The 26,252-nt window shown below is 35.2% G+C and overlaps 5 protein-coding genes and 1 long non-coding RNA gene across 7 annotated transcripts; 4 read left to right on the top strand and 2 right to left on the bottom strand.

Moving 5' to 3' along the window:
• The first annotated feature begins 643 nt into the window (after positions 1-643).
• On the top strand, positions 644-2,001 carry LOC141700386 (EPIDERMAL PATTERNING FACTOR-like protein 2). Its single transcript, XM_074504170.1, has 2 exons — positions 644-918; positions 1,135-2,001. Exons 1-2 carry the CDS (start codon positions 828-830, stop codon positions 1,398-1,400), a joined length of 357 nt encoding a protein of 118 aa, XP_074360271.1. The 5' UTR covers positions 644-827; the 3' UTR covers positions 1,401-2,001.
• A 991-nt stretch (positions 2,002-2,992) lies between these two features.
• On the top strand, positions 2,993-7,309 carry LOC141700385 (uncharacterized). Of its 2 annotated transcripts, XR_012566314.1 has the most exons (5): positions 3,062-3,336; positions 4,425-4,574; positions 5,054-5,115; positions 5,233-5,306; positions 7,194-7,309. It is a non-coding gene; the product is annotated as an uncharacterized LOC141700385 (long non-coding RNA). The 2 variants fall into 2 exon arrangements; XR_012566313.1 differs by lacking the exons at positions 5,054-5,115; positions 5,233-5,306; positions 7,194-7,309 and having other exon boundaries at positions 2,993-3,336; positions 4,425-4,809.
• LOC141700384 (glucan endo-1,3-beta-glucosidase 14-like) lies at positions 6,980-9,275 on the bottom strand. Its single transcript, XM_074504169.1, has 3 exons — positions 9,154-9,275; positions 7,201-8,237; positions 6,980-7,105 (listed from the first exon to the last, which is right to left on the bottom strand). The coding sequence occupies exons 1-3, from the start codon at positions 9,218-9,220 to the stop codon at positions 7,022-7,024; spliced, it is 1,188 nt and encodes a 395-aa protein (XP_074360270.1). The 5' UTR covers positions 9,221-9,275; the 3' UTR covers positions 6,980-7,021.
• Positions 9,276-12,907: 3,632 nt separating this feature from the next.
• On the bottom strand, positions 12,908-15,788 carry LOC141700383 (phosphatidylcholine:diacylglycerol cholinephosphotransferase 1). Its single transcript, XM_074504168.1, has 3 exons — positions 15,146-15,788; positions 14,385-14,522; positions 12,908-13,573 (listed from the first exon to the last, which is right to left on the bottom strand). The coding sequence occupies exons 1-3, from the start codon at positions 15,524-15,526 to the stop codon at positions 13,271-13,273; spliced, it is 822 nt and encodes a 273-aa protein (XP_074360269.1). The 5' UTR covers positions 15,527-15,788; the 3' UTR covers positions 12,908-13,270.
• Positions 15,789-18,383: 2,595 nt separating this feature from the next.
• Positions 18,384-19,265, top strand: LOC141700374 (uncharacterized). The gene has a single exon (XM_074504154.1). The coding sequence runs from the start codon at positions 18,384-18,386 to the stop codon at positions 19,263-19,265; it is 882 nt and encodes a 293-aa protein (XP_074360255.1).
• Positions 19,266-21,680: 2,415 nt separating this feature from the next.
• Positions 21,681-22,478, top strand: LOC141700373 (putative mitochondrial protein AtMg00310). Its single transcript, XM_074504153.1, has one exon. The coding sequence runs from the start codon at positions 21,681-21,683 to the stop codon at positions 22,476-22,478; it is 798 nt and encodes a 265-aa protein (XP_074360254.1).
• The last annotated feature ends 3,774 nt before the right edge of the window (positions 22,479-26,252 follow it).

Genomic DNA, 26,252 nt, shown 5'->3' with positions numbered 1-26,252 from the left:
CTACACAACATAGACAAACAGGCTTAAGCTAAGGAGTCCTTAATGTGTTTGTCATTATCAAACCTTGCATAAAAACAATCCTCAGTTTCAAAAAGAGTGCAGTTTGCAAATTCCCATCTCACAAAAACTTAGAAAAAAGTGTCAGTGCTATATACAAGACTAAATGTTCATTGTTTTCTTGCTCAACATTGTTAATTGCTCCACTAATTGACTAACATAGTATACAAATGTGCATTGAACAGCTGAGAAATGAAGAAAAATAGTACTCCCTCTGTCCCGTTCATTTCTATACAGTTTCCTTTTTGGGACGTTCCGCTCAATTGTATACATTCTAAAAATAGTAATTTTTTATAATATAAAAATTAACTACAATCACTTTCATCCACTATTTTCCTTCACTACACCCACTTTATATATTAAATATTAATTGATTTCACCACTTCACACACTTTTCTTACTTTTCTCCACTAAATAACATTTTTTCTTAACCTCTGTGCCAAACCCCCAACGTATACCGTCTAGCGGGACGGAGGGAGTAAAAATTTAGTCAATTCTGATTACCACAAAAAGTCAGTGCAACATTTTCCCAAAAACTACTCAAATTTTCTACTAGTGGGGCTGCATTTAATTGGGGAGTAAGCCATTGGCTTCAGAGAAGTGTCCCTCCTTATGGAAACACTACTCAAGTTTGTCTCTTTTTATCTCCCTTGACTAGATTTATTATCATTCACTGGTTCATCTTCTTTTTCCTTGCCCTCAACAATCTTGACTTACCAAACATTCTTCCCCTTCTGAGCTCTGAACATACACAAATCAACTTACCTATAATGGCTCCTGCTTCTGCATTCAAAAGCTACAAACTTGTCCTGCTCACAATAATCCTCATCTTTCCTGTCTCACATCTACTTTCTAAATCAGGTAATAAAGCGCTCGTTTGAAATATCTTATAAGTAACTTATAAGTTCGTTATCAGAAATCCCAAAAAAACCCAACTCAGCCCTTTTTAGAACAAAGTATATTCTGCCATTCTTTACCTTTTACATTACATTTCTTGAAACTGTAAATTCTTGCTAGTTAAGTTGATTGTCATGCAACCCTATATAGCTGTAAACTTATGTTCAATGTTGAATGCAGTTGAAGCAAGTGGTTCTGGTGAGGCAAATCAAATGGTGCAGCACAAGAAAAAGATACTGGGGTCAAGGCCACCAGCTTGTGTAAACAAATGCTTGAGTTGCAGGCCTTGCATGGCTACTCTGGTAATGCCTCCTCACCATACAAAGTCTAAAACTGCGACGACAACTAATTTCAAAACATCGAAGAAATATTCGGGTGATGAAGATGATACTTACTATCTCCTGTCATGGAAATGCAAATGTGGAAATAAGGTTTATCAACCTTAAATCAAATTTCTTACTGCAAACAGTCTCAGTAATCCCAGGATTGATCTGGCAAGGTACTAGTTACTGTAATGAACATGGTCATGGATATGGTTTAATGTCTGTTACTGTGTAGTGTATGTATTAATCTAGTCCCTGTAATATTGAGTTGCATGTTCATTTCAGTAAATGTCTTGGATGAGTCCATTTTCCATCAATTTGTATGTGAACAGTAAACTTCAGTATTGAACACATGAAAAGGTCTCTGTTTTATGTGTACGCGTATTTTTGCTTACGTCAACTGGTTGAGACTGAGACTTTAGAGTTCGATACAACCCACAACACCAAGGTTTTAGGTTCGATTTAAGCCAGGGTTATGGCGGTGAAAAGTTTGTTTAGGGGTTGGTATGAGAAAAGAGGAGGAAGCTATTTTGAAACACATCAATCAGCTTGCGTAATCAGGATTCCCCTGCTATTATATCAAATCAACATTGTAGAAGTAGTGGCCTCAGCTTTCACCTGCTCTTTCCAGTCTACTTTTGTCTTTTATCACCACTCTAAAACTTTGTTTGTGTTTATCCAATATAAAGTTTCTAAAATTTCGGTATCAACATTTTAACTAGTTTTTCATGTTATAATTCTATCCGACCGATTAAAGTTTCATCTTAATAAAAAAATTAAGGGTCCCACACTTTTACATATTTCTTTGATGACAAAAATTTTAGACGAAATCAGTCCGTTTAACTTGGATGTCGAAGAGTTGGATATCTCAAGTTTTAAAAATTTTATTTTCTTTCTTTCGTCTTGCATAGATGACATAAAATAATTGGGAGATGTATTTTTAAAATAAAAAGGGATTAAGGCTCTGTTTGGTATTGCTGTTGCAGACAGGTACATCAGTTTTTTAGCAAAAAGCTGAAAAGTGTTTGGTAAATTCTAAAAATTGTTGTCTGAAAAAACGTTTTTGGTCTAAAAGCTGCTGTCTGAAAAAGCGTTTTTGGTCTAAAAGCTGCTGTTAGCAAAAATATGCCCCCCATACTTTTGGAAAAAACTGCTTTCAGCTTTTGCAGGAAGTGGATATCAGTTTTACCATCAAACCTTCTCAAAAATATTATTTTTATATATTATATCTCATAATATGTATAAATTAAAAATAATTATCAAACAGTTATCTAATTTTCTCTGACAATACTTTTTCCACCAACACTTTTTCTCAGCACTACCAAACAGAGCCTAAGTGTGGTTAAAAAAATAGGGATCAAGTGTGTAATATATGAATTAAAATTAATGTTCGATATTCGATATTTATTTTGAAATCACGGCATTATTCATGGAAGAAAATACATGTCATTATGTTTAATATACTTTTTTTTGACGTGAAATATAAATTTTATCTATTTTTATTATATTAGCATGAAGAAAATATTGGGTGAGCACATTCATGTTTGTCCAATCTCCGGCTTTCAGGAACTTAAGAAAAAAAAATTAAAAATAATAAAATCACAGATAAATGCTTAGCAAAAAGAAAAAGAAAAAGAAAAAGAAATCAGAGATAAATAAAACGAAGTAAATAACTCAAGTGTTTAACAGTTTATCCTCTATCGTCTCAAGTCCTGGATTCGATACTCCCTCATTCCGAAAATTTACGAGAAATCGTAAAAAAATAAAATAAAGTTAATAACAAAAAAAATCGGAAAGAGCATCACAAAGATGGAGCTGGTTTTTTCACCACCCAAAATCCCAGCTTTTCTCCCGACTTGCTCATCTTACAACAATCATAACAAGCTAATTATTTTGCCAAACACTGCCTTAACCAATTTCACCGTGTCAACGTCTAGCTGCATAGCCACTAATTTCATCCACGGCTCCAATCTCAAATCCTGGTCCGGCACCTCCAGAGCTGCCTCTCCTTCTCCTCCCTCGCCGCCTGATCCTGATAAGCTCCCTACTCCTCCCCAGGGTACAACATATCTTTTCGATAACTTAATATTTTTTTCCGGTCCCAACATAATACGGATACCTATGTTTTAGTGGTTGGGCTCCAGTATTCTTTCAGGAGGTCAGAAGTTTGACTCCTTACGTGTGTCTGTGTAATTAATTAGCAATAACAATGAAAATAATTAAATTCGATACTAATTTTGAAGAATTTACTGTACCATTGCGTGAGGTTAGGAGTTCGAGTCCTGCGTGTGCCTGTATAATTAATTAGCAAAAAAAATAAAAATAATGAAATTCGATACTAATTTAGAAGGATTTACTGTATTGCTTATGCGTTGATATAATTTATTACTGATTTACTCTCTGTTTCATTGTTAATAATAAAGAAAATTAGGAGGAGGGATATGCAATGAAAAATGGTGAACGCAATTAAATGTGGAAAAGTATGGTTATTTTTTCGATTTGTGAAGAAAATAAGTAGAAATGAGCATTGACTATTGATGGTAAGGCTAGATTATCTGCGTTGGTTTATGTTTGTAGGAAAGCAATGGAAGAATGAATGAATATTATACTAATTCCTTATTAGTAAAGTAGCGTAAATTCAATTTGGAACCTCCCGAATTTTATTCGTACAGAGTGAATGGTATAGTCTTTGTACACGCCTCTTGTTGCTAATTGGCGTTAATTATCAAATAGGTCTTAAGTATTACGACTTTTGTAAGATTATGAAGATTCGTCGAGGGGAAAATACCTGTTAAAGCTGAATTGCTGACCTGCTATTGGAGTTGGATCTGAAACAAAATTTGTATCACACTAGGGCCACACATCAAGGCATGTTAGGCAATTCGTTCAGGTCAAGTAACTACCAATTTTGCACAATAATCATAACACTTCTTAGAAGAGGAAATCTACATGTGAATAGCTTAAGCTACATATTGGAAAAGCCTATGTTTTTTTCACCAATTAAAAGGGCTGTTATATAACTAAATTCCTAATCATGTAGAGTTTCTTTCTAAATAACTTGTAACCCATATTCCTAAAAATGTCATCTATATCTCTTTGCATTGTAATTTGGTTCGGCTTCCACTAACCTTTGTTATTGTGAAATAGGTGTTCCAATGACACTGTCCAGATTTAAAGACGTTGCACAAGTCTTTGTTGGTGTTCTGTTCTGGATGGGAGTCTTCTTCTGGGCTTCTGCATGGGATGGAAGGGATAATGGTAAATCGGACAAGGGATCTCGATTTCGAAGATGACTCGGTATACATTTATTCTGTATATACTTATGTAGTAACAGAAGTTGATGGAACATATTCCTCGGAATTATAAATTATATAGATCCATACATACTATATAAAATTTTAATTTATCTGCTATATACATTAGGGTCACGGCCCTGTTGAGTGTTTTGTGGCACAATGTAATAGTATCCTGTACTCTATAAGCACATCTTAATCCGAGATTCTATTTAATCAAATTACTTCTAGGCGTGAAATATGCGTTTTGTATAAGAGAAGGTTGGAGAATTCAAGGTATAGTTACCAGTTATGAGCTGAGTTTTCTCATATTGTTCAAGAAAAATTAAATGTCAACGATGCAGTATGTATGGAGGAATGCTAACAAATAAGGAGAATAAAGGGTCTCTTAGCCAGTTAGCCTATACTCTTGAAGCAATTCTCATTTTAGCCAAGTGTTCTTTTTAAACAAGTATTGAGAATTTTTACATCTCCCCTGTGCAGCTGAGCGAAGACGGGTTTTTTAATTTACCGCTAAGTCTGAGCCAAGACGGTTACTTAATAAGGTTATATAACATGAGCTTCTAGACTTCTAGTTGTTAATGCCAAGGCATCTTAGCCAGGCATCTCAGTTATGCTACTGCAGTATATCCTAAATATTTATGCTCCTATTTGACCTACAGGCAATGCTTTCTTGATCACTCAATTTCCCTAGATCCACAACACATCGGAGCACTCATATAACTTTGTGATAACGGTATATCCTCTAGTATTTTTGTTTTCTACCCATGCACTGTAACAATTCATGTACAGAAAGTAGTACATCAATGAAAAGAGGTTCTAACTTCTAAGGTGATGCTCCCTCATCTGAATCTCTGGTCACAGAAACACTAGTTTCAGTAGACGCCAACAAATTAAACCTGCAATGGAACCAACAATATGCCTCGCATATAAAATTGCAACCTTGTCATATCTCAGATTCTTTCTCCTATGAGCAAGGGATCTACCGTCTTTCTTGTGAAGTTATGAATAGTTTCTTTCAATGGGATAGAAAAAGGACCAAAGAGCGTGACAATGTTGTTGAGGACTGAGGAGCTCCTCAACAACAATATTTTGTTGATGGACATCAACATCCTCACCGATCCCTCAATATTCTTTCTTCAAGAGAAGAGCTCAAAACTATCCTACTATGTCTAATGGATCAGCCCGATAATTCTTTCCCTGATTTAGTATTAAGAATTCTTGGTCACCACTTCTGGTCATGGGAGGATCCAGAAATTTTAGGTTAGGGGGACACGACCAAATTTTGAGAATACACCTTTATATTTTTGAATTTTAAGGAGTCACTTTCACATATTTTTAAAAATTATGATAGTAGAAAAATGTAAAATTTGATTTTATGGGGGACACGGGTCCCCCCGGTGTCCCTTACTAGATCCTCCCCTGCTTCCGGTGGACAACAAAAACCCATTAGCCAACCCCAACCCCAACCCCATTCATTAACACTGACCGGGAGAAGGTGGACATTCACCATTCAACCCAGACTTTGTTGTAAAGATCCGGTTCCTTGGCTCAGTATTACAACAAGCATGTAAAGTTTCTAATTAATTATCCAACACCTGTCTTCATTTCCCAACTCACTAATTTGCTATAGATTCACAGTTAACCTCAATCACTACCAACTCTGCATGTTTCCATTCTGTTCTACTTCACTTAATCCTTTGCAGTGTACTTGACACTTTAAAGATTTGCACCGTCACTATAACTTGCACGCTTGTTTCTTTATATTATGGTTCTCTGTTTTTATTTTCTATAATAGAAACTTGTTCTGGTTTACAGTTCACTGTATGACTTTTGACAAGTGTGTTCTAAGCATTTCATGAATGTAAATTAACTAATGATTTTAGAAAGTTCATGATTATTCCTTTTCATATTTGAACTCAGCTGTTCATTTAGTATAGTCACGACGATCAGGTTTATTTGTCCAGAATGTGATGACCGGCCTTGGTGTACATGCAAAACTGCCTTTCTGTGAGATTGAGTGATCTTGGATAATTGTGTTTATGAATTAAGTTCCTTGTTGATTCCGCATGGTTATAGTAAGAAGTGGCGTAGCTCTTCCAATTGTACAGTCTTCGTGCAGATTCGTCTGACTAACCCTCACTTAGATCGATTAGTGTTAATTCGACCAACTAAAATGTGCAGAAGAGGAGGAAGAAGATGATGGATATGATAAGTTCGAGTTATTAGGATTGTCACCTAAGATTTTTTAGGGAACTTCTGTTTGGGGCACTACTAAGAGCAGCTTCTTGAATTACAATGATCTATTATTCTATTAAGTTAGCTGGTCTTGTTTAGCTAATGAGTCTTCATTTCTTTCTGTTTTATTAGTAAATGTAGGTGAGCATTTGAGAGCAAGTTTGTTAGTACTGGACATTTATAATCTCAGTGAAATTAATAGCTGGTTGCTTGTTACAATATAAGCAGAAGCACTGCAATGGTACATGTTGAGTATACAATTAACAAGGAGTTCAACCAACCTTGAGCTCCAGTTTTCTGCAATGCAAAAAATTCCGGTTGAATAATACGATACTAGGAGATGAATTATACTGTGATAACAAAAACAGGTTCACATAATTGACAGGACATACCTGCAAAGATAGTAGAAGAGATGATGCTGAAGAAGGCTTCAGTCCTGTGAATCCGATATCGTAGGAAATGCTTCCATCAGCTTTAAAGAGTCCAAAGTTTCTCTCAGAGGTTGGACCTGGCTTCAAATTCTCATTAAAAATGGCAAAGACATATGCCTTCACCGGAGTTTTTGGCCTGTAAGGTGTTCCCTTTTTCTTAGCTAATTTTCTTCGCAAGTTAAGATTATACGTTCTTGCATTCTTAACAGTAGCTCCTGCTTCATTTGGATCGCCATGAGAAGCCCAGCCAGTTTCTGAAACTATGACCTCCGTCTTCCCAAATCCCGCCTTCTCTAGAGCTGCATAGGATCCATCAATTTGAGCCTCAAACATGTTGTCGTAATGCAAATTTGTCTTGTCATCATATATTCCCGGGTTCTTGAGGAAAAGGGCATAGTTGATGTCAATGTGTTCAGGGTCATTAATGTATGCCAGAAAAGGATAAGTGTTTATATAGAAAGGACTATGAATACGAGAAAAGAACTCCAGAAGTGGTTTCATGTAAGGCATAACGCTTTCCTTGAAAGCCCCTGCAGATGGAGGGAAGGAAGTCGCGAAAACAGCAGCTGAATGTGGACTAGAAACCTGAACAACACTGGCCAGATGCGCCTGATCAAGGGCGTGATGAACATTCTTCACCGCTGGCAACAAGACTTCCCAGAGTTCCGGATTATTACCTCCTAAAACCTCATTGCCAACAGCTACTCCTCTGATGCGAGTTTCTGGAAGAAATGGCTCCACGTTTTGCTTCACCCAATCCATGGCGCGGTCCTCACTGACACTTATGTCTTTCAAGAACTCGTTACCAAGTCCAATAATGATCTCAATTCCGGAGTGTTTGAAGGCCTTGAGAACTCCATGATCAGCATCATACATTCTGATATTCCTTATCCTCGCCGCCTTTAGAAGAGTCACTACGCTCTCAGGTTCTGGAATATTGTCTGCAATCCTTCCATAATTTATGCCATATGTACCTTGGAATGCATCCATAACTAAAACTGCCATTTCTCACCAAAAAGCATTTAGCTACTTATAAACCTAATCTTATATAATTCCCTAACTGTAAGTTGTAAATTTGCTTAATCATAAACAAAAATGCAGCTCAAATACATAAATTAAGTTAAAGGTTGCCACTTCTTATTGGATATACACAGGCTGTAATTCGGGCCGAGCGAGCCGAGTTTCGAGCCAGGCGTAATTCGAGTCAAGGTTAATCGAGTCGAGTCGAGCCGGCTCGCCTAAATCTCTGCCCGAACTCTACTCGTTTAATTTCACGAGTCGAGTTGAGCCGGCTCGTTTAGCTAAACGAGCCGGTTTTAACGAGTCGGGCGAGCCGGCTCGTTTAATTTTACACTTAATCAAATCTAAATCTCTACCTGAACTCGGCTTTTATAATTTCACGAGTCGAGCCGAGGCTGACTCGAGTAATTAAACGAGCCGGAACTTCTGTCCAAACTCGAGCCCACTTAAACGAGTTCGAGCGAGCCGCCCGACTCGAATTACATCCCTAGATATAAATAACAATGTTCAGAAAATCTCTAAAAATCATCTGCAAGTAACAATTTCTCTTGTTGCATGGATATGTTGCCACATCCAGCTATCATGATATTTTTGTTTTTCAAACGCGAAAAAAATATATATCAAAGCGGTGATATTGTGTGCTTCAGTGCCCCAGGGGCGGATCCAGAAATTTTATTTTAGGCGGAACATGTGTCCCTCGTACCCCTTACTAGACCCGTCCCGGTTTCCAGCACCAAAAAGGAAGTTTCAAATAAAATTATGGAGAAAAAACGTCAATTTTTTTTGGAGGGCACCGGTGTCCATGGTACCCCTTACTAGATCCGTCTATGCTGCATGCTTAGAATAAACAAGATACTACATTCAAAAGCTGCAAAAGAGTTGAGGAGTTCATACCATGATGAGAAAAGGTGATGAGGAGAATAAGAATAGTGTTGCACAATATTAAAGAAGAGGAACCCATATAATCTGAAGGTGTGTATAATGTGCATGCAGCATTATCTTTGTACTTAAGATATGAAGATGGTGTGTAACTGTAGTTTGCATAGGGAATTTTCAGAAACTGGTAACTTGTACGGCAACAGCAATTTCAGTAACAAGTTTGGTTATACCAAGTTTGGGTTTCAGGTACAAGTTTCTTGAGCTTATAAAGTTTGGAATCCATTACATCTAGTGCATCCACTAGAGTGTTTTCAAGAATGTAACATGTAAATAAAAGTAAAATATTGCTTCCTCCGTCACAATTTACTTGTTCACTTTAACTTTTAGAGGTATGTTATAATGCATTGAACACATACCTCTGTTAATTATTTTTCAAATTTTTTTTTTGTAAATAAAAAATTAAGATTTGAATTTTTATTCATAAAGAAAATTTTTGAAAAATATTTAACGGAGATATACGGTTAACATACTTTAAAATATACGTAAAAGTCAAAGTGAACAAGTAATTTGGGACGGAGGGAGTTATATTATAACTTTCCATGAAGTTATAAAATTTACAAAATTTTATAAAACAAGTGATATAGTAAATTAAAAATATTTAATATCATTAAATATTTTTTCTCCTTTCCCAATTTTACATCATTGTCAGTAACAGAAAGCTCTTAATTTGGGTAAATTAGTGCCCAACATGTTCAAAACAATGTAGGTGTCAAACTTCATAAAGCTTGGGTAAAATAGTCATCTAACATACAAACTTAACTGTATTGTAAAAGTATATGTAATTTTATTATCTCGGAAGACACTTATGTAATATTCAAATCAGCCCGCAAGAGTTGACTCAGTTGATTAAAAAATGGATAACTATCATCGACCGCTCTACGATGGCGAAGCTTGGTCACATGTTCGAATCACACAAGAGGAGAATTTATGATTATGCTTCCTGAGCCAGAACATGTCACTTAAATGCGATTTACTTGGTTCACGTGGTTTGCAGGCTATTGCGTGAGCCCGTAGGGTTTACCCAGTACGCACCCGAAGGGTAGCGGCTGTGGTTTACCTACGATAAAAGAAAAATTCAAATCAAAAACAAAATTAGAGGAGAGCATACAAAATATTAAAATTTTAGAAATGATTTATACTGGCCAGAGTCCAGAGACTAATGCTATATGGGCTTCATTTATAAGTTACTGGCAAAACGAAAGATAATAAAAAAAAGCTACAAAGTTTGCGGAAGCCCATTGGGCCTACAAACCGATTTCAAATTGCACCGAACTAAAACCAACCCAAACAACCAACCAACAGCCGCACAATGCTAGAGTCTGCGAAACGGTTATCAAAATCGTTCAAATACTAACGTGAAAGAGTAATACTTAATAATTTTTTTAATAATAAAATGGAATCCCACGTACATTCATATTCGTCCACAAATTAAAATGTGACAAATGTCAGACTACCTTATTCACGATAAGTTTTGAGAACGAAGTTGGGATACTCAGCTCAGACTCAGTAACTCGGCGTCAACTCTGCATAACTTCCGTGCGCAAATCCAATCCAGAAGCAATTTTATGAGATGAGAGTGTCAGACCCTTCGCAATGAACTAAAACCATCTAATCACTTGAGCCGTAAATTATCTGTTCTAAAAATCACCGATTTTACTAATTAATCACCCCGATTAATCATTTCAATATTTTCTGCCGATTCGATTTTATAATCTGATTAATCACTGCACTTTTTTCTTAAATTTATATATTTAATTTAATAAATTAATTATTTTTATATTTTATTAAATACATTCAATTAATGCTCCGATTAATCAATCCGATTAATCACCGATTATCCGATTAATCACTAAAAGGTTGCTATAGCTATACCGAAAAATGTCGATTTTCGCTTTTTATAATAATGGCTGTAATAAGATAGTTAAAATGGTAAGGTTGCAACGGCTTATTTCTTGTCGTCCCTCGCCTTCAAAATTTGTTAGTGGCCTTCTTCTTACGCCTTCGTTTTAGATGGACCGGTTCCATCTTATCGCTGATTCAAGCTCAACATTATGCAATCCATCTACCCAAATTGAATGATCAACCCTACCAACTTCATTCTAATTTCGGTTTATTACACGTCTCGATCATGGACGGTCCATGGTAACTGTATCTACATCATGCATCTTGCTTCCCTGATGAAGAAAAGGAGTTTCAGAGTCTGTACAATGTTTAACTCATCAACTTAAATGCATACAAATGTAGGTATGCGGTTCCGATTGTGATGTACATTGAATTCAAGTCTCTGTCATGTCCCGTGTACCGGGCTACTTACACCGTTCTTGTAACACTTTAGTCCCACCGGATTTGAGCAGTGTTACGGATTTTGGAAATCGGAATTATTCGGTTGAAGTACCGATTTGTGATTTATCGGACGATTTTAAAAAATCGGATGATTATCGGTGATTTATCGGAAATCGGTAAAATCGGACAAATATTTTTGAACGATTTATCGGCGATTTTTGAAAAATCGGCCGATTTCTATAACAGAGGATTTGAGACTTTAGTTCAGTTTATAAGACAAAATATTACTATTATACTCCCTCAGTCCCTTCCAATAGTCTCTTCCAATTGTTTACATTTCTGAGGAAGTGTCAGCACGTATTTTAAGGTGCATAAAAAATATAATTATGTAACTTATTTTTACAATTTTCTTTTTCTGAATAAAAATTGAATGTTTTAATTTTTATTCAGAAAAATAAAATTGTAAAAAAAAATTACAGAACTATACTTATATGCATTTTAAAATGCGTGTCGGATACTATCTAAAAATTATAAACAATTGAAAGGGATGGAGGGAGCATGTACTAGGACTTGGACCTGTTGTTTATCCAAGTTGGCTGCATATGGGCCAATAAATTTCAGCTTATTTCAGACTCAAAATTGGGACTTGATCCGATTTTCGAAAAAGCTCGGATTAGACACGGGTGGTCACTGTTATGTTTCCAAATCAAGCTCCAAGTAGATATTCTTAACTGCAGCATCTTTTTTAAGTTCTAAACAAAATTAATATGTTTCTATAATTAAGTTGTTCATCTAAATTCTAATTCTTTTTTCTTACCTAGTATGTTTTCCTTTAACTAGTAAACACTTGAGTAGCTCAATTTAATATTTTCACACCACATCCATTTCTATCCTACCCTAACTACTTTCTATAATAGAGGGTTTTCTAACAAACACGCATCTGATTCTTGTGTTTATAATTTCTTGCTTACTTTAGGCCAACTAACTAGCTGCAAACATACTGGTTGTGAACCCAAACTTCATGAATCCGAAAAAATAAATGGATATGAATTTCGATAGATCAGATCCAAACACGATCCATTGACGGGCCTAAACAGCAGTTGATCAACCCAACGGAAATAAAAGTAAACATCAGACTTGACTTTATCTTATTTCGCCATTTCGTGACGGATATCCCTGAACAAGGCTTTCTTTGAAGTCGAAACTAGTACCGGTGAGATAAGAAAAAGTCCTAGAACAAGGCTTTCTTTGAAGTCGGAGCTAGTAATGGTGAGATAAGAAAAAGTCCTAGAACAAGGCTTTCTTTGAAGTCGAAGCTAGTAATGGTGAGATAAGATAAAGTCCTAGGACAAGGCTTTCTTTGAAGTCGCCGCAAGTGAAATGGTACAATGTCAAGTTCATCGAAAACATAGATAGAACACAACAATTCAAGATAACAAATCTAATGTACTTCCATAAAACCACTCTCAGTAGATACTTTCTACACACTATAATTTACATATAATTGTTTACCCCTACTTATCTGAAAGATCTTCTGAACTAAGCAATAACACAAATGGGTAGTATGCTAGCATTTAATCAATAGGGAGACTGATCATGTTGATAATTACCTACATATAAAACACAAACAGAAGCAGTAGCTGAATCCATAGCGGTATACCGTTTGATGCAAGCAACGATCAAAGAACCGAAACAAAAGACCTTTCTATGGGAATGCTACGGTTCAACAAACTAATAAGAATAGAGAGTTCATATAATCAAATATCCTTCTCTGAGAAAGTAAGGATCGTTATTTTGCTGCACTGAACGAATGTGATTTTAGTTTTTTACTCTCTAAATAGTTTGCAGCGATCGTATCAAACAGCATTCCAGCACCGACTCCAACAACCAAGTCAATTGTGTAGTGCCCTCTTGTGCTTAACAATCGCACAAACTGTAAGACATTCAACGCGTCAAATGCCCATGCCGATTCCCACCTCTGCATCCGCCTCATATCCAGTGAAGCGATAACAGAAGCAGCAACATGGCCCGAATAAAATAGGAAGAACGAAACATTCCCAACTGGAAAATCAGCACCAGAACCAAGAAAATCCTGTAATGTGTTCCGAGGAAGTTACATCAGACGGAAGCACTAAATAGAATACTTTCTAATCAAATATTACAAGATTCAACATCACATCCTCATATCTGTAAACAACTCTCATGCATATCAAACAAATTAGGAGAACAAACCGGAGTAAGGTACCCCAACTACCATCCAAATTTGCACCTTTTACGTCTTTCTTAATCCTCAACCATTTCTTGTAAAACTATAAAATTGTAAAATAAAATTGCCAGGGCATGCAAAAAAACAGAAAACCTGGAATCAAAATGAAGTGAGCAGACAGATTGATATGTAACTTGTTCTCTGTCCACAACAACTCAACTTCTTTGTTATGTCAAAGCAGGACTAAGTTATTCATCCAACTTGCTACATTATCAACAACTATGTGGCACACTATTTAAAAATCTTTGTCATGTTTTATAAAGACAAACTCAAAATAACATCAATCTCAAGATATCGGTGCCTATAAAGACAATCTTTACAACATTTGTCTTGTCCAATAAAATACAGTCTGCATCACAAAATAACATCAACATTCAACTACTTTCGCTTATTATATATAATCTGCGGTGGCTGATGCAAATTAGAACACTTAAATACAAAACCCCTATGCATCATTAGACAGGGAAAGATTAAAATAGTGTGCATCGCTACAAAAAACAATATTTTTAACTGAGTAGTAGTAAATTACTTCAAAACCAATAGGCCTAATAACGCGGTTAAACTGCATACGACAGTACTGTAAAAGGACAAGATAAATGTAAATTTCGAAAATAATAAGCACAAGTATAATTGTGACCTGAGGAAGTGGGAGCTGAGTAGAATAGCCAAGAATTCCCCTGAAAGTGAACATGAAGAGTGTTGCTATGGTGGCCCTTGGTCTCCCTTCAACTAACCATGTCCATAATATATAACTAGTTTGCATAAATACAAACACCTGAAAAAAAATAAACATTTCAACAAATTAAAACACCTGAAACATAAAAATCCAATTAAGCATCAGTTATCATCATTAAATAAAACAAAATCCCCAATTTTTGTTGTCACAAAAACAGAGTTGTCAATTCAACCTTTGCATAAGTACAATCACCTTAAATGTTTGTCAGTATACAATCAAAAGAATAAACATATAAAGGTCTTGTGCCTAAGCCATAACACTAATCATCTGTCCGCGAAAAATTTATTTAGATAGTTTTACCACAAAAAAACGATGACGGTAACTATTTTTCCGCACAAAAATAAATTATCACCCTTAAAATTTTGATTTCATGGTTTTGTGCTCTATTATAGAAATCGACCGATTTTTTAAAAATCGCCGATAAATCCTTAAAAATATTTATCCGATTTGACCGATTTCTGATAAATCGTAAATCGATACCTAAACCGAATAGTTCCGATTTCCGAAATCTGTAATACTAGTTTTGTGTAACAAAAAGTTTTCAGTTTCACTGACAAATGTCAACAATCGCTGAACTTGGATATAACACAGATACAAAGCCATAAAAACACACACAGGCACAAATATGTGTGTGCAAATATAGTAACAATACTCAAACATACCGTATTAAGGCCAGCAAGGATGTTATTAAGAACAGGCGAGTGAGCAAGAAAACGATGAAAAGGAACAGTAACGACGAACCCCAAATCAAACGGCGGCGAAGAATAAGGAATCATCCGGAGCGTGTACTCCACGCCCATAAAAAAGAACAGACACAAAGCGAGCACACATGGTAATGGATGGTACTTTAACAGAGACAACAAGTCTTCAGTTCCCCACTTCATGAACGACGCGTTTCTGAAAAAGTTACCCACACGTGACGTATTAACAACGTTGGTAGTAACATTAATCTTCTTCATTGTGTTTGTGTCTCCTCCTTGGTTGAGGAGAGTGCATGTGTTTGCACTAGTGTGACGGAGATGAATGGAGTGTGTTCCGTTCATTAAGTTGCATTCACATATAAATATAATATATTTACGGAGGTGGGTGTTTAAATAGATGTTGTTTCCAAGAAAAGAGGTGTCAGAGTGTCAGGAATAATATTAAAGAAGGAGATAAAAAGAATCTGCAGATCTGAAAAACAGAAAAGGAAACAGGAGAGAGATGAGGAGAGAGATTAAGATTAGGTTTTTGAGAGAGATAAAGGAAAAATTAATAGAGCATGCCTAGCATGCCTGCCTAGTAGCTGTTATTGGAATATACTAACTATACTCAATGGGGTTGTATTTATATTCGTTTGTGTGATACAACCTACACCCAGTAACCCAGGGCAGCTGTGGTTAGAAGTTAGAAGAGACAATTAGTCCGTGACAAAGGTGTAATCTAGTCGGGTCGAGTCGAACATACTTACTCGGATTTGATTAAATTTGTTCAGTTTTGAAATTGAGTTCGAGTTTGATCGAGACTTAAATTTTAATTTTGAAACTCGACTAGTAAAAAAGTTTAATAAGCTCGAGTTTGACTCGAAAACTCATTTTAATTTGATCAAATATTGACAAAAACTCGAAATATGACCGATTTGGCTCAAGCTCAATTCGATAAAATATAATATATATATGTATATATATATATATATAATACTCTCTCCGTCTCTAAAAACGTTACCTATTTGTGTTGGACACGTTTGTCAATGCACACTTTTGATTGTTAATATCTTTAAATTCGTATTAGTATTAAATATAAAAATTTCACTGTATCAAAGTACTGATAAATACGAATCCAACGAGATCACTCATGACTATGTTTAATATTATAGATTAGACTTAATTTAGTAGTCAATCGCTTACCGTGAACAGTACCGAAAGTCAAAATAAGAAACGTATATTGGGACGGAGGGAGTATTAAAATATATTTATATTAAAAAAATTAAAATAATAAATGCTCGATAAAACTCGTAAATCTTACAAACCGGGTAATTTAAAACTCGAACTCGGATCGGTAAAAAATTTGAATAGCTCAAACTCGAGTTCAACTACATTATTACCGAGTCAAATTTCAATATTTTACAAGTAGCTCACGAACAGTTTGACTCATTTACGTCCATAACCCGTGTTACGGTCTACTTTCATATTTTGTTTACTTAAATGTCAAACAAAAAATGGATGCAAGTCATAAATTTTCACACGTCCTGCGAAATTAAATAAATATAGAAATAAAAGATTTTAGAATAAAACTTTTACCAAATACATTAAATGTATATATTTAAATCATATTTGCATAAAACTTATTAAACTTTTGTATTTTTTAAATACACTTAACATGAAAATACACAAATATTAAAGATGGTGTATTAATTTCAGATTTTAAAGAATTGAAAATAATTCGTGAATTTTAAAAGATTTTCACTGATTTTAATTGTTCGTGGATTTTGTCGGAGTTGATAGAAAAATCTTGCAAGTCTTGCTGATTTTGTGAAATTTTGCTGAAATCCTTCAAAATCTCATGTATTTTAAATAGATTTCAAAAGATTAAAAATAAACTAGCAAATCCATCAAAATCCACTACTTTTTCAAATAAAAAAAAATCCGCCGACTTTTCAATACCATCAGATTTTGATGGGTTTTTAAAAATCCAAATTGAATACCGCCAGATATGAGTCGACTTTTTTAAAATCTAAACTCATATTTTAATAGACTTTTCTCAATCTCTATTGAATACTATCAGATTTTAAAAGATTTTTTAAAATCCAAATTAAATATCTCTTGATTTTAAAAATCCAAAAAAATCTTTTAAAATCTTGATTAAATACACCCCTCTAAATATTCGTATTCGTATCATGTATTTTATATTATATATTTCATTTTCACGGAGTACAATTTCATTTATAACAGCTTGAATATTATTGGATACTTAATAAATTCGTCATTTACTTATTCCTTTCCGTTTCTGACATGGAACGGGCAAATTTTCCCAAATTATAATGTGCTTCAAGAATTGACGGAGTTTCTTGAAAAGAAAATATAATTAAAATTTAATTTGCATTATTTCATACTGTATAAAGTTTGAATTATTGAAGCCAATATAGCTGTCTCAACTTTGAATATTAGTTCGAAGAGACACAATCGCCTATGACCGGTTGACCCGGTCTTAACACTTAATTATTTAAAATTTTAATACGTGCAAAATTATAATTTGTGTGAGATACGGATATATTAATTTTTAGAAAATTTGTTAATTTTTTTATTATTGTAAAAATATTTATGATTTAAAAAATTCTGAAAATATTTACATGAATACTATTTTGACCTTATTAAAAATATGATTTTATGTAATCGATTACATTTAATTAGAACTAGTTTATTAAATTGTGTTTCGTAGCAGCGAAATTTAGGAAAATAATAAGGTGGTAACTTTAGTACCATTCAATTTTTTTTTAAAAATCGTAAAATTTTAATAAATTTAAAAACTCAAATGGATACACTACTCTCTCGGTCTTTTCAATTTATTTATTATTAAATTAAATATTAATGAGGTCAATAATTTACTCATTTTATTTTACCTAAACAGAAAATGAAAAAAATCATTTTCACCAATCCTAAATCAGTATATTTACAAAGTCATGTAATACCGTAAAGATTAGTGTGAGAGAAAAGGAGAACATGAAATTTGTTTTGCAAATTCACGAGAAGAAGAAAGACTAAATACAAAGCCGTTGTACCACCTAAACTTCCTTATACTAGTCTTGTCTTTTGACATGGTGAGTAGTAAGTTTTAAGTGTCATTTTCGAGGTGTTATCGGTCAGTATTTCAATCAAATCATCCATTTTATTTCATTCTCTATTTCGGTTATTCATTCAAACAATGGCGTCGACTAGCAATATCACCCAAGCGATGAACAACATCACTTTGGATGATGAGGAGGAAGGAGGAATAGCCTTTGATATTGGGGAGGGAGGAGTGAATGCAGGGGTGGATAATAATAAAGATACTAAATTATGTCCGGTGGGGCGTTTCTTAGTTGATGGAGTGATTGATTTTGTTGCAATGAAACAAACGCTTGCAGCATTATGGCGACCAGGACGAGGTGTCTATATTCGAGAGGTTGAGCCAAATCTTTATCTGTTCCAATTTTATCATGAGGTGGACATTAAAAGAGTATTGGAAGGGAGCCCTTGGTCTTTTAACAAGAAGGCCTTGATAATATCTCGTATGCAGGATGCTGATGTCCCAAGGGGCGTTAGTTTAAATAATATTGATTTATGGGTTCAGGTGCACGACCTTCGTGTGGGATTCATGACAGAAAGGGTGTTAAAGGAGGTAGGCAACTACATAGGTGTGTTTGTGGAATCATGTTCGAAGAACTTTCATAGTATATGGAAGGAGTACTTGAGAGTCAGAGTCTCTATTGATGTCACACGTCCACTCAAGAGGAGAATGAAGATCAGGAGTTCTGGAGCTGAATGGTTTTGGATAAATTTCAAGTACGAAAATGTACCAACCTTCTGTTTCATCTGTGGGATAATAGGTCATTCAGAAAAGTTTTGTAGTCGTTTATTTGAGGTGCCTGAGGCTGAGATTACAAAACCTTATGGGGTGTGGATGAGAGCTCCTTTAATGCGTCAAACTCAATTAATTGGTTCAAAATGGCTAAGGGAAGATGGGGTGGATGGTGACTGGAAAGCGGCAAATGATGGTGGCTCGGGGAGGAATACGGTGAGGAACAATCTAGATCCAAGAAATTAGGAAGTAGTTACAGATGAAGTAAATCATGGAGACAGCTCAAAGGATAAGGAAGTTGGCGGGCAATCAGGTATTTTGAATGAGAAAGATATGATAGAGCTGGCAAATAAAATTGAAACGGGAAATAAGGGGATTACAGTTATCGAAAACAAGAAGAGAAGAATAATTAGTGGGCTGGATCAGCAATCTAATTTGGACTTGGACTTGCATCAGATAGTAACAGAAGAGGATGAAATGGATCAGGACTTTATCAATAATCCAACAATGCCAATGGATTCAAAAAACGGGTATATGGCGGGCTCTGGAACAGGGGTCCGCCCACAACAATGAGTCTTATAAGTTGGAATTGTCGTGGGCTTGGGACCCCATGGGCCTTCCAATTCCTGTTGGAGTTAAGTCTCCAGAAACGTCCCAATTTTATTTTCCTTAGTGAAATATTATGTAAAAAAGAAAGAGTAGAGTATGTCAAAAATAGGCTCAGCTTTGAAGGCTCGTTTACTGTGGAGGTTCAAGGTCAAAGTGGAGGACTGGCTTTGCTGTGGAAAAATATGAATGAGGTTAGAATTTTATCGTATAGCAGGAACCATATTGATGTGATGGTGGAGATTAAAGACTGGGAAAGGTATAGATTAACATGCGTTTACGAAGAACCAAATCGAGCCAAACGACAGGAGACATGGGATCTTATTAGAACTTTGCACGCAACTGATACATCTCCTTGGTGCATTATAGGAGATATGAACAATATATTAAGTAATGAAGATAAAAAAGGAGGAAGGCCGTACCCTCAGTAGCTTCTTCGAGGTTTCCAGTCAGTGGTGGAGGATTGCGATCTTAATGATATGAAACTGGAAGGCTATAGATATACATGGGAAAGAGGTTATGGTACCGAAGCATGGGTAGAAATTCAACTGGATAGAGCCTTGGTTTCAAACAATTTTATGCAGGTATTTACGGAGGCTAAGCTGACTATATTGAGGTGTCAGCCTCAGATCATTCTCCAATTTTTCTTGAGCCTAAGATCGTAACAAAGCCTCTCCAGATCAAGCGTTTTAAATTTGAAAATGCATGGTTGAGAGAACCAATGTGTCTGCAAATTGTCAAAGAAACTTGGAGTATGCATCAACACAAGTCGATTCAAGAGAAAATAGCTTTGTGCTCAGAAACGTTATCAAGTTGGGGTAAGGAGATCACAGGAAACTTTAAAGATCGGACCAGACAGAGCAAAAAGATGTTAATATCGATGAAAGGCAGGAGAGATAATCGATCAGTAAAGCTTTATCAAGATGCCTCTAAGCAACTCGAAGAAGTTTATACCCAGCAAGAAATTTTTTGGAAGTAACGTTCTAAACATCTTTGGCTCCGTGAAGGAGACCAAAACAGCAAATTCTTTCATGCAGCTACGAAGGTGAGACGCAAAATGAATTACATATCGAATCTGGAGGATAAGAATGGAACAGTAATGGGTTGGGAAGATGGTCTTCAAGAAGTCATGATAGAATATTTCAGTGAGCTTTTCTCAAGATCGGATACAAGCTGTGAGAGGATCATTAATTATGTTTTTAGGTGCGTGACAGACGAGCAGAATGCACTTCTGTTGGAAGATATAGAGAAAAGTGAAGTCAAAAGTGCTCTGTTTAGTATGCATCTTGACAAGTCCCCTGGGCCAGATGGGATGAACCCAGATTTTTACCAAAGATGCTGGCACATTGTAGGCGATGACGTATTTCAGTTTGTTAAACAATTCTTTGCAACCGGCAGATTTGATGACAAGGTTACGGATACAAATATAGTGTTGATTCCTAAGAAGCAGAATCCCTCGAAGATGACTGACCTGAGGCCCATATCTTTGTGCAACGTCCTGTATAAAGTTGCATCTAAAGTAATGGCCAACAGATTTAAACGTATCCTGAATGGTATGATATCTGAGACTCAAAGCGCGTTTATTCCTGGTAGGCTCATAACATATAATATCTTGATTTCTTATGAGATAATGCATTATATGAAAAGAAAATCCACAGGAAAAACAGGTTGGATGGCGTTCAAGCTAGATATGAGTAAGGCTTACGATCGTGTGGAATGGAGTTTTTTGGAGTTAATGATGCTTAAAATGGGCTTAAATCAGAGGTTGGTTAATCTTTTTATGGAATGTGTGACATCTGCAAGATACCAAATAACTCATGCTGGTAAAGAATTTGGTACTATTATTCCCTCGAGGGGTATCCGTCAAGGTGACCCCCTTTCTTCATATTTGTTCTTGATCTGTATGGAGGGCTTTACAGCATTGATTAAAGATTTTGAAAGACGTAGTTTGCTGAAAGGAATTCAGGTAGCTCGTGGTGCTCCGTCGCTTTCTCATCTGTTTTTGCAGATGATACATACATTTTTTGCAAAGCAAAACCAGAGGTAGCAGGGCAGATGGTTAATATGCTGCAGATTTTTGAACATGCCTCTGGTCAGAAGATTAATGTGGACAAATCATCGGCATTCTTTAATAGAAATACTCAACAACATGAAAGGGTAAACATTTGTAAAATTCTCAGAGTTGGGGAAGCAGAAGACAACTCTACCTATTTGGGTTTACCAAACATGTTAGGAAGAAAGAAAACGTCGATTTTTGGTTACCTGAAGGATCATCTCAGAGATAGAGTTCAAGGGTGGGACAAGAAATATTTATCAGGAGGGGGAAAAGAAATTCTTTTAAAAACAGTTGCTCAATCTCTTCCAAACTACGCTATGGGAATTTTTCTGATTCCTCAACAAATATGCAAGGAGCTCGAAGGCATTATGTCAAAATTCTGGTGGAGAACGTCTAAACAGAAGGAGAGGGGTATCTCATGGCTCAGTTGGGATCGTTTATGCAAAAGGAAAACTCAAGGTGGTTTGGGTTTCCGTAAGTTACACGAGTTCAACATTGCCCTTCTTGGAAAGCAAATTTGGCGTTTTCTAACAAATCGGGATAGTTTAGTGAGCAGATTGTACAAGGCAAGATATTTCCCAAACAGCTCATTTTTGGAGGCAACGTTGGGTAATAATTCAAGCTACACGTGGAAAAGTATTTTGGAGGCTCAGGTACTGTTAAAGAAGGGAGCAGTTCGCAGAATAGGGTCAGGTGAAACAGTTAGCATTGAGAATGATCCTTGGCTGCCTCATAAAGAAGATCCGTACATTCACACATCACATGAAGCGTTAAAGATATTAAGGTTAATTCTTTAATGGTCACTGGCGAGAGAGAATGGAACCAGGATTTGATTAAGGATATCTTTAACGGCAGAGACGCTAACTTAATTCTTTCTATACCTTTAAGCAATAGTGATGCGGACTCATGGTTTTGGAATAATGAAAAGCTGGGTTTATATACAGTAAAGAGTGCGTATGGCATTCTTACAGAGCATAACCATCAACCGAACTCAGGGGATAACTCGAGTACTTGGAAAAAGCTGTGGAATTTGAAGTTACCTCCAAAGATTAAAATTTTTATGTGGAGAGCTCTGTCTGGTAAACTTCCTACGAAAGATCAACTGCAAATCAGAAGGGTAGCAGTGGATACTTTATGTCCAGTATGTAACGCAGAAACAGAGTCTGTTATGCATTCACTGGTTCACTGTCAGGTAGCCAAAGCCTGCTGGGTGTACGCAGGGTATGTGTTCAATTTTCAGCCTTGTACGAATTTTTTTGACTGGTTCAAGATGGCTGTTGGTGTGTATAAGATTGAAGATCTGCAATGGATAAGATCAATATGCTGGTCAATCTGGCGTAACAGAAATGCAATAATCTGGAATCAAAAAGGTGAGGAGTTTGTTCAAATTGTAGATTCAGCAAGGCATATTTTTAATCAGTGGAGATACACTCAAGACAAGTCATTTGATATTTCTCTTGGGTTCATGACTCAAGCGGATGGCAACGAGCGTTGGACGAAACCAAACGTAGGAGAATTAAAAATCAATGTTGATGCTGCATGTTTCACATACTCTAACAAATACAGCTTTGCCTTTCTAGTTCGAGATAGTCAGGAGAATGTGGTTGAGGCTCAAACAAAGTGCAAGCAAGGCCAGGTGGATCCAGAAATAACAGAAGCCATGGGAATCAGGGAAGCGTTGAGCTGGGTGAAGGAGAAGAAGGTGGGAAACATGGTGGTGGAGTCAGATTGCTTGGTTGCTATCCAGGCAATTAGATGTTCGAATATCACTTTATCTTACTTTGGCCGAAGGGTTGATGATTGTAAGGCCATGTTGTCTCAACTTAAACAACGCAATATGGTGTTAAATTTTGTTAAGCGATCTGCGAATAAGGTGGCTCATGAATTAGTGAGACATTCGAGTTCTATAGCTAATCGTAATTGGAGTGGTGGAGATGTCCATCAACTCTTTAGTTCTGTCTTGTATGACGATTTGAAAGTTTAATAAAATGCTTCTTCTTTTGCAAAAAAAAAAAAAAACAGAAAACGAAAATTCAAACTACATTATACACGTTAGCTGTTGTTAGGGCTGTAAACTTGGAACTGGGCTTGGACTCTTTAAACGTTGATCCACATGAGTAGATTGGGCTAAACTAAATAGTGATTACAGACCAGGCTTAAGTGATAAAATCTAATCTCCACTTTTCCATTATGCCCAAATACTCTGTTACCAAAATATTGGATTTTCTTTTCCATTCTCTTAATCCACTTTTTAAAATTGCGTGCCAACTTTTATTACTGTGTACGCGATTCGATCGGATCAGATTGGTTTTGGGGTAGAAGTAGAACCAAACCGCGAGGAGCGGTTTTAGAAATTTGTCATCCGCAACCGTATTTGTGGTTAACCGTGTCAATTGCGGTTGTGAATATGCGGTTATTGCGGATCGGGTTGCGGTTCAACCACTTATTTTATAATAATTAATAATTTACAAAAAAAATAAATTCGGAATATTAATAAATTCAAGTTTAAGTTACGTGATAAATTTACATTAAAAAATAAAATACAAATTAAATGCTCCATGTGGAGTAAAGATATTAAAAACATATAAAAATATGGAGGTGAGAGAAAAGAACAAAGAAAGGGATAAAAAAAATTACATTTTGATTACATTTTCCATTTGTTTTGGTTATATATCTTATAATGATTGTGAATTATATGAACGAAATCTTAACATTAACCTAAGTTTAGTTAATAAATGTGTATACTTCTTAATTTATATGGTATCAATTACATTCTTGAAAATATATTTTATTATTAATATATGTTGCGAGTTGCGGTTACGGTTGCGATTTTCAAAAAATTAAAACTGCATCCAAACCGCTAATGAGCGGTTTTTAAATTTTAGATCCACAACCAACCCGCGTTTCGCGATTATCCGCAAAATGCGGTTCGGTTGCGAGCGATTGAGCGATTCGTCTGTACACCCCTATTATACTATTATATTGTAGACAACAAAACAATTTTTCGCTGAAAACAAATTTAAAAATTGTTTGTTAAAATAAGTTCCACATACTTTAAAAAAAACTGTTTTTTAGAAGTTGTGTAAAGCTGATACCGATTTCACCATCAAATCTTACCAAAATCATTATTATTTTTAATTTTTTACATCAAAACATATACTTATTAAAAAAATTATCAAACAATCATCTTATTTTTACAACAACATTTTTTCCAGTAACATATTTTTTAACAACACAATTATTACTAACAGAAATCTCAAACAGAGCCGGACTCGGATTGTGAATGATAAAGGGTATAAAAATACAAAAAAGTATTACCAACTCACGTATCATGGCTCATCCGGGAATATCGGATAATTTAATTGTGGTGAATATAAGGCGTCCATTTTTATTTAGCAATAAAAATCAAATATGACATATGTCATTTTATAATTATTTTGGAACCAATTTTGTACCCTATTTACTAAACTGATTTTGTTTTACAAATAAAAAGTTTTCATAAATTTGAAAAGAATATAGTCGGATAAACCCTCAACTGCCGATACAACCAGGTGGTAAAACAAATAATTTACTAAACAATTAGATGATCTGTTTTCTAATTATTTAACACACGGAATTTAAAAATTCTTGAAACTAAAAACGAAATCAAAATCATCTTAAGCGATGCAAGCTGCACCAACATCTCCGAAAATAATAACATCACAATTGACCATATCACAATAAAACCATTGCTAATCCAGTGTTCAGAAACACCGATCGCACAAACTGATATTGGAGAAACGGCACCACAATTATCTAATGCCGGATACCAACTATAGACATGCCGAATACAACCCGACTATCTACATGTCGAATAACAGTTATAGACATGCCAAAACTGTAAACACGTGAAGAATGAACAACTTTTTGTTTGTAAAAGGTGAGCTAATCACGAACTCCCGAGAATCGATATAGGCTTTCCATATCAACAAAAACCACAATAATCTCGTTCTCAATAGATCAAACACCAAATAAATCCAATCATAACTAAATAAAAACATAACAAAACACACACTACAAATATAAATAAAATAGAAAAAAGTGCAATACAAGATATTATTAATTGAGTACATGCTTTCCGACAAAAAATATAAATAAAAATGGAGTATAGCGGACCCAATGAACATTTTGAGAAACAATTGAGAGTAATTTAGTCCAAGTAAAAAAATAAAGGTGTTACAACAATTAATTTAGGATCACAAATCCACAAAATTGTATATAAATTTATTTTTCACAAAATAAACATTTAAAAAACGATTGAAATAAATCCCTACATTCACATTAACAATTCAATTAAAATATGTGAATATCACATATGTCACATCATTTTATAAGTTGCCCCTTAAAACAAATTTGTTTTGCACTTACCACTACTCATTTAGCACCCAGATATCAAGAAAAATATAATCTAATTTTTAACACCTCAAAATGTATATTACTGTATTCTCATCAAATTATATCCATTAACCATTAACATGGTAATGTAAAACATTAGATCCTGTCTTCAGAATTTAAAACATAAGAATTCAAAA

This window comes from Apium graveolens, unplaced genomic scaffold (genome assembly GCF_009905375.1).
Source record: "Apium graveolens cultivar Ventura unplaced genomic scaffold, ASM990537v1 ctg2287, whole genome shotgun sequence".
Classification (NCBI taxonomy): domain Eukaryota; kingdom Viridiplantae; phylum Streptophyta; class Magnoliopsida; order Apiales; family Apiaceae; genus Apium; species Apium graveolens.
This window is presented reverse-complemented; position numbering and strand designations above follow the sequence as displayed.

Excerpts from the sequence above, each read along its gene's own strand:
- LOC141700383 (XM_074504168.1), bottom strand. The coding sequence starts at position 15,526 with ATGAACGGAACACACTCCATTCATCTCCGTCACACTAGTGCAAACACA. Across the intron at positions 14,523-15,145 it reads TCCTTGCTGGCCTTAATACG|GTGTTTGTATTTATGCAAAC; the intron begins GTATGTTTGAGT and ends ATTTTTTTTCAG. Across the intron at positions 13,574-14,384 it reads CTCAGCTCCCACTTCCTCAG|GATTTTCTTGGTTCTGGTGC; the intron begins GTCACAATTATA and ends AACACATTACAG.
- LOC141700386 (XM_074504170.1), top strand. The coding sequence starts at position 828 with ATGGCTCCTGCTTCTGCATTCAAAAGCTACAAACTTGTCCTGCTCACA. Across the intron at positions 919-1,134 it reads ACATCTACTTTCTAAATCAG|TTGAAGCAAGTGGTTCTGGT; the intron begins GTAATAAAGCGC and ends TGTTGAATGCAG.
- LOC141700384 (XM_074504169.1), bottom strand. The coding sequence starts at position 9,220 with ATGGGTTCCTCTTCTTTAATATTGTGCAACACTATTCTTATTCTCCTC. Across the intron at positions 8,238-9,153 it reads CATCACCTTTTCTCATCATG|TTTTAGTTATGGATGCATTC; the intron begins GTATGAACTCCT and ends GAGAAATGGCAG. Across the intron at positions 7,106-7,200 it reads CTCTTCTACTATCTTTGCAG|AAAACTGGAGCTCAAGGTTG; the intron begins GTATGTCCTGTC and ends TTTGCATTGCAG.
- LOC141700373 (XM_074504153.1), top strand. The coding sequence starts at position 21,681 with ATGGTTAATATGCTGCAGATTTTTGAACATGCCTCTGGTCAGAAGATT.
- LOC141700374 (XM_074504154.1), top strand. The coding sequence starts at position 18,384 with ATGGCGTCGACTAGCAATATCACCCAAGCGATGAACAACATCACTTTG.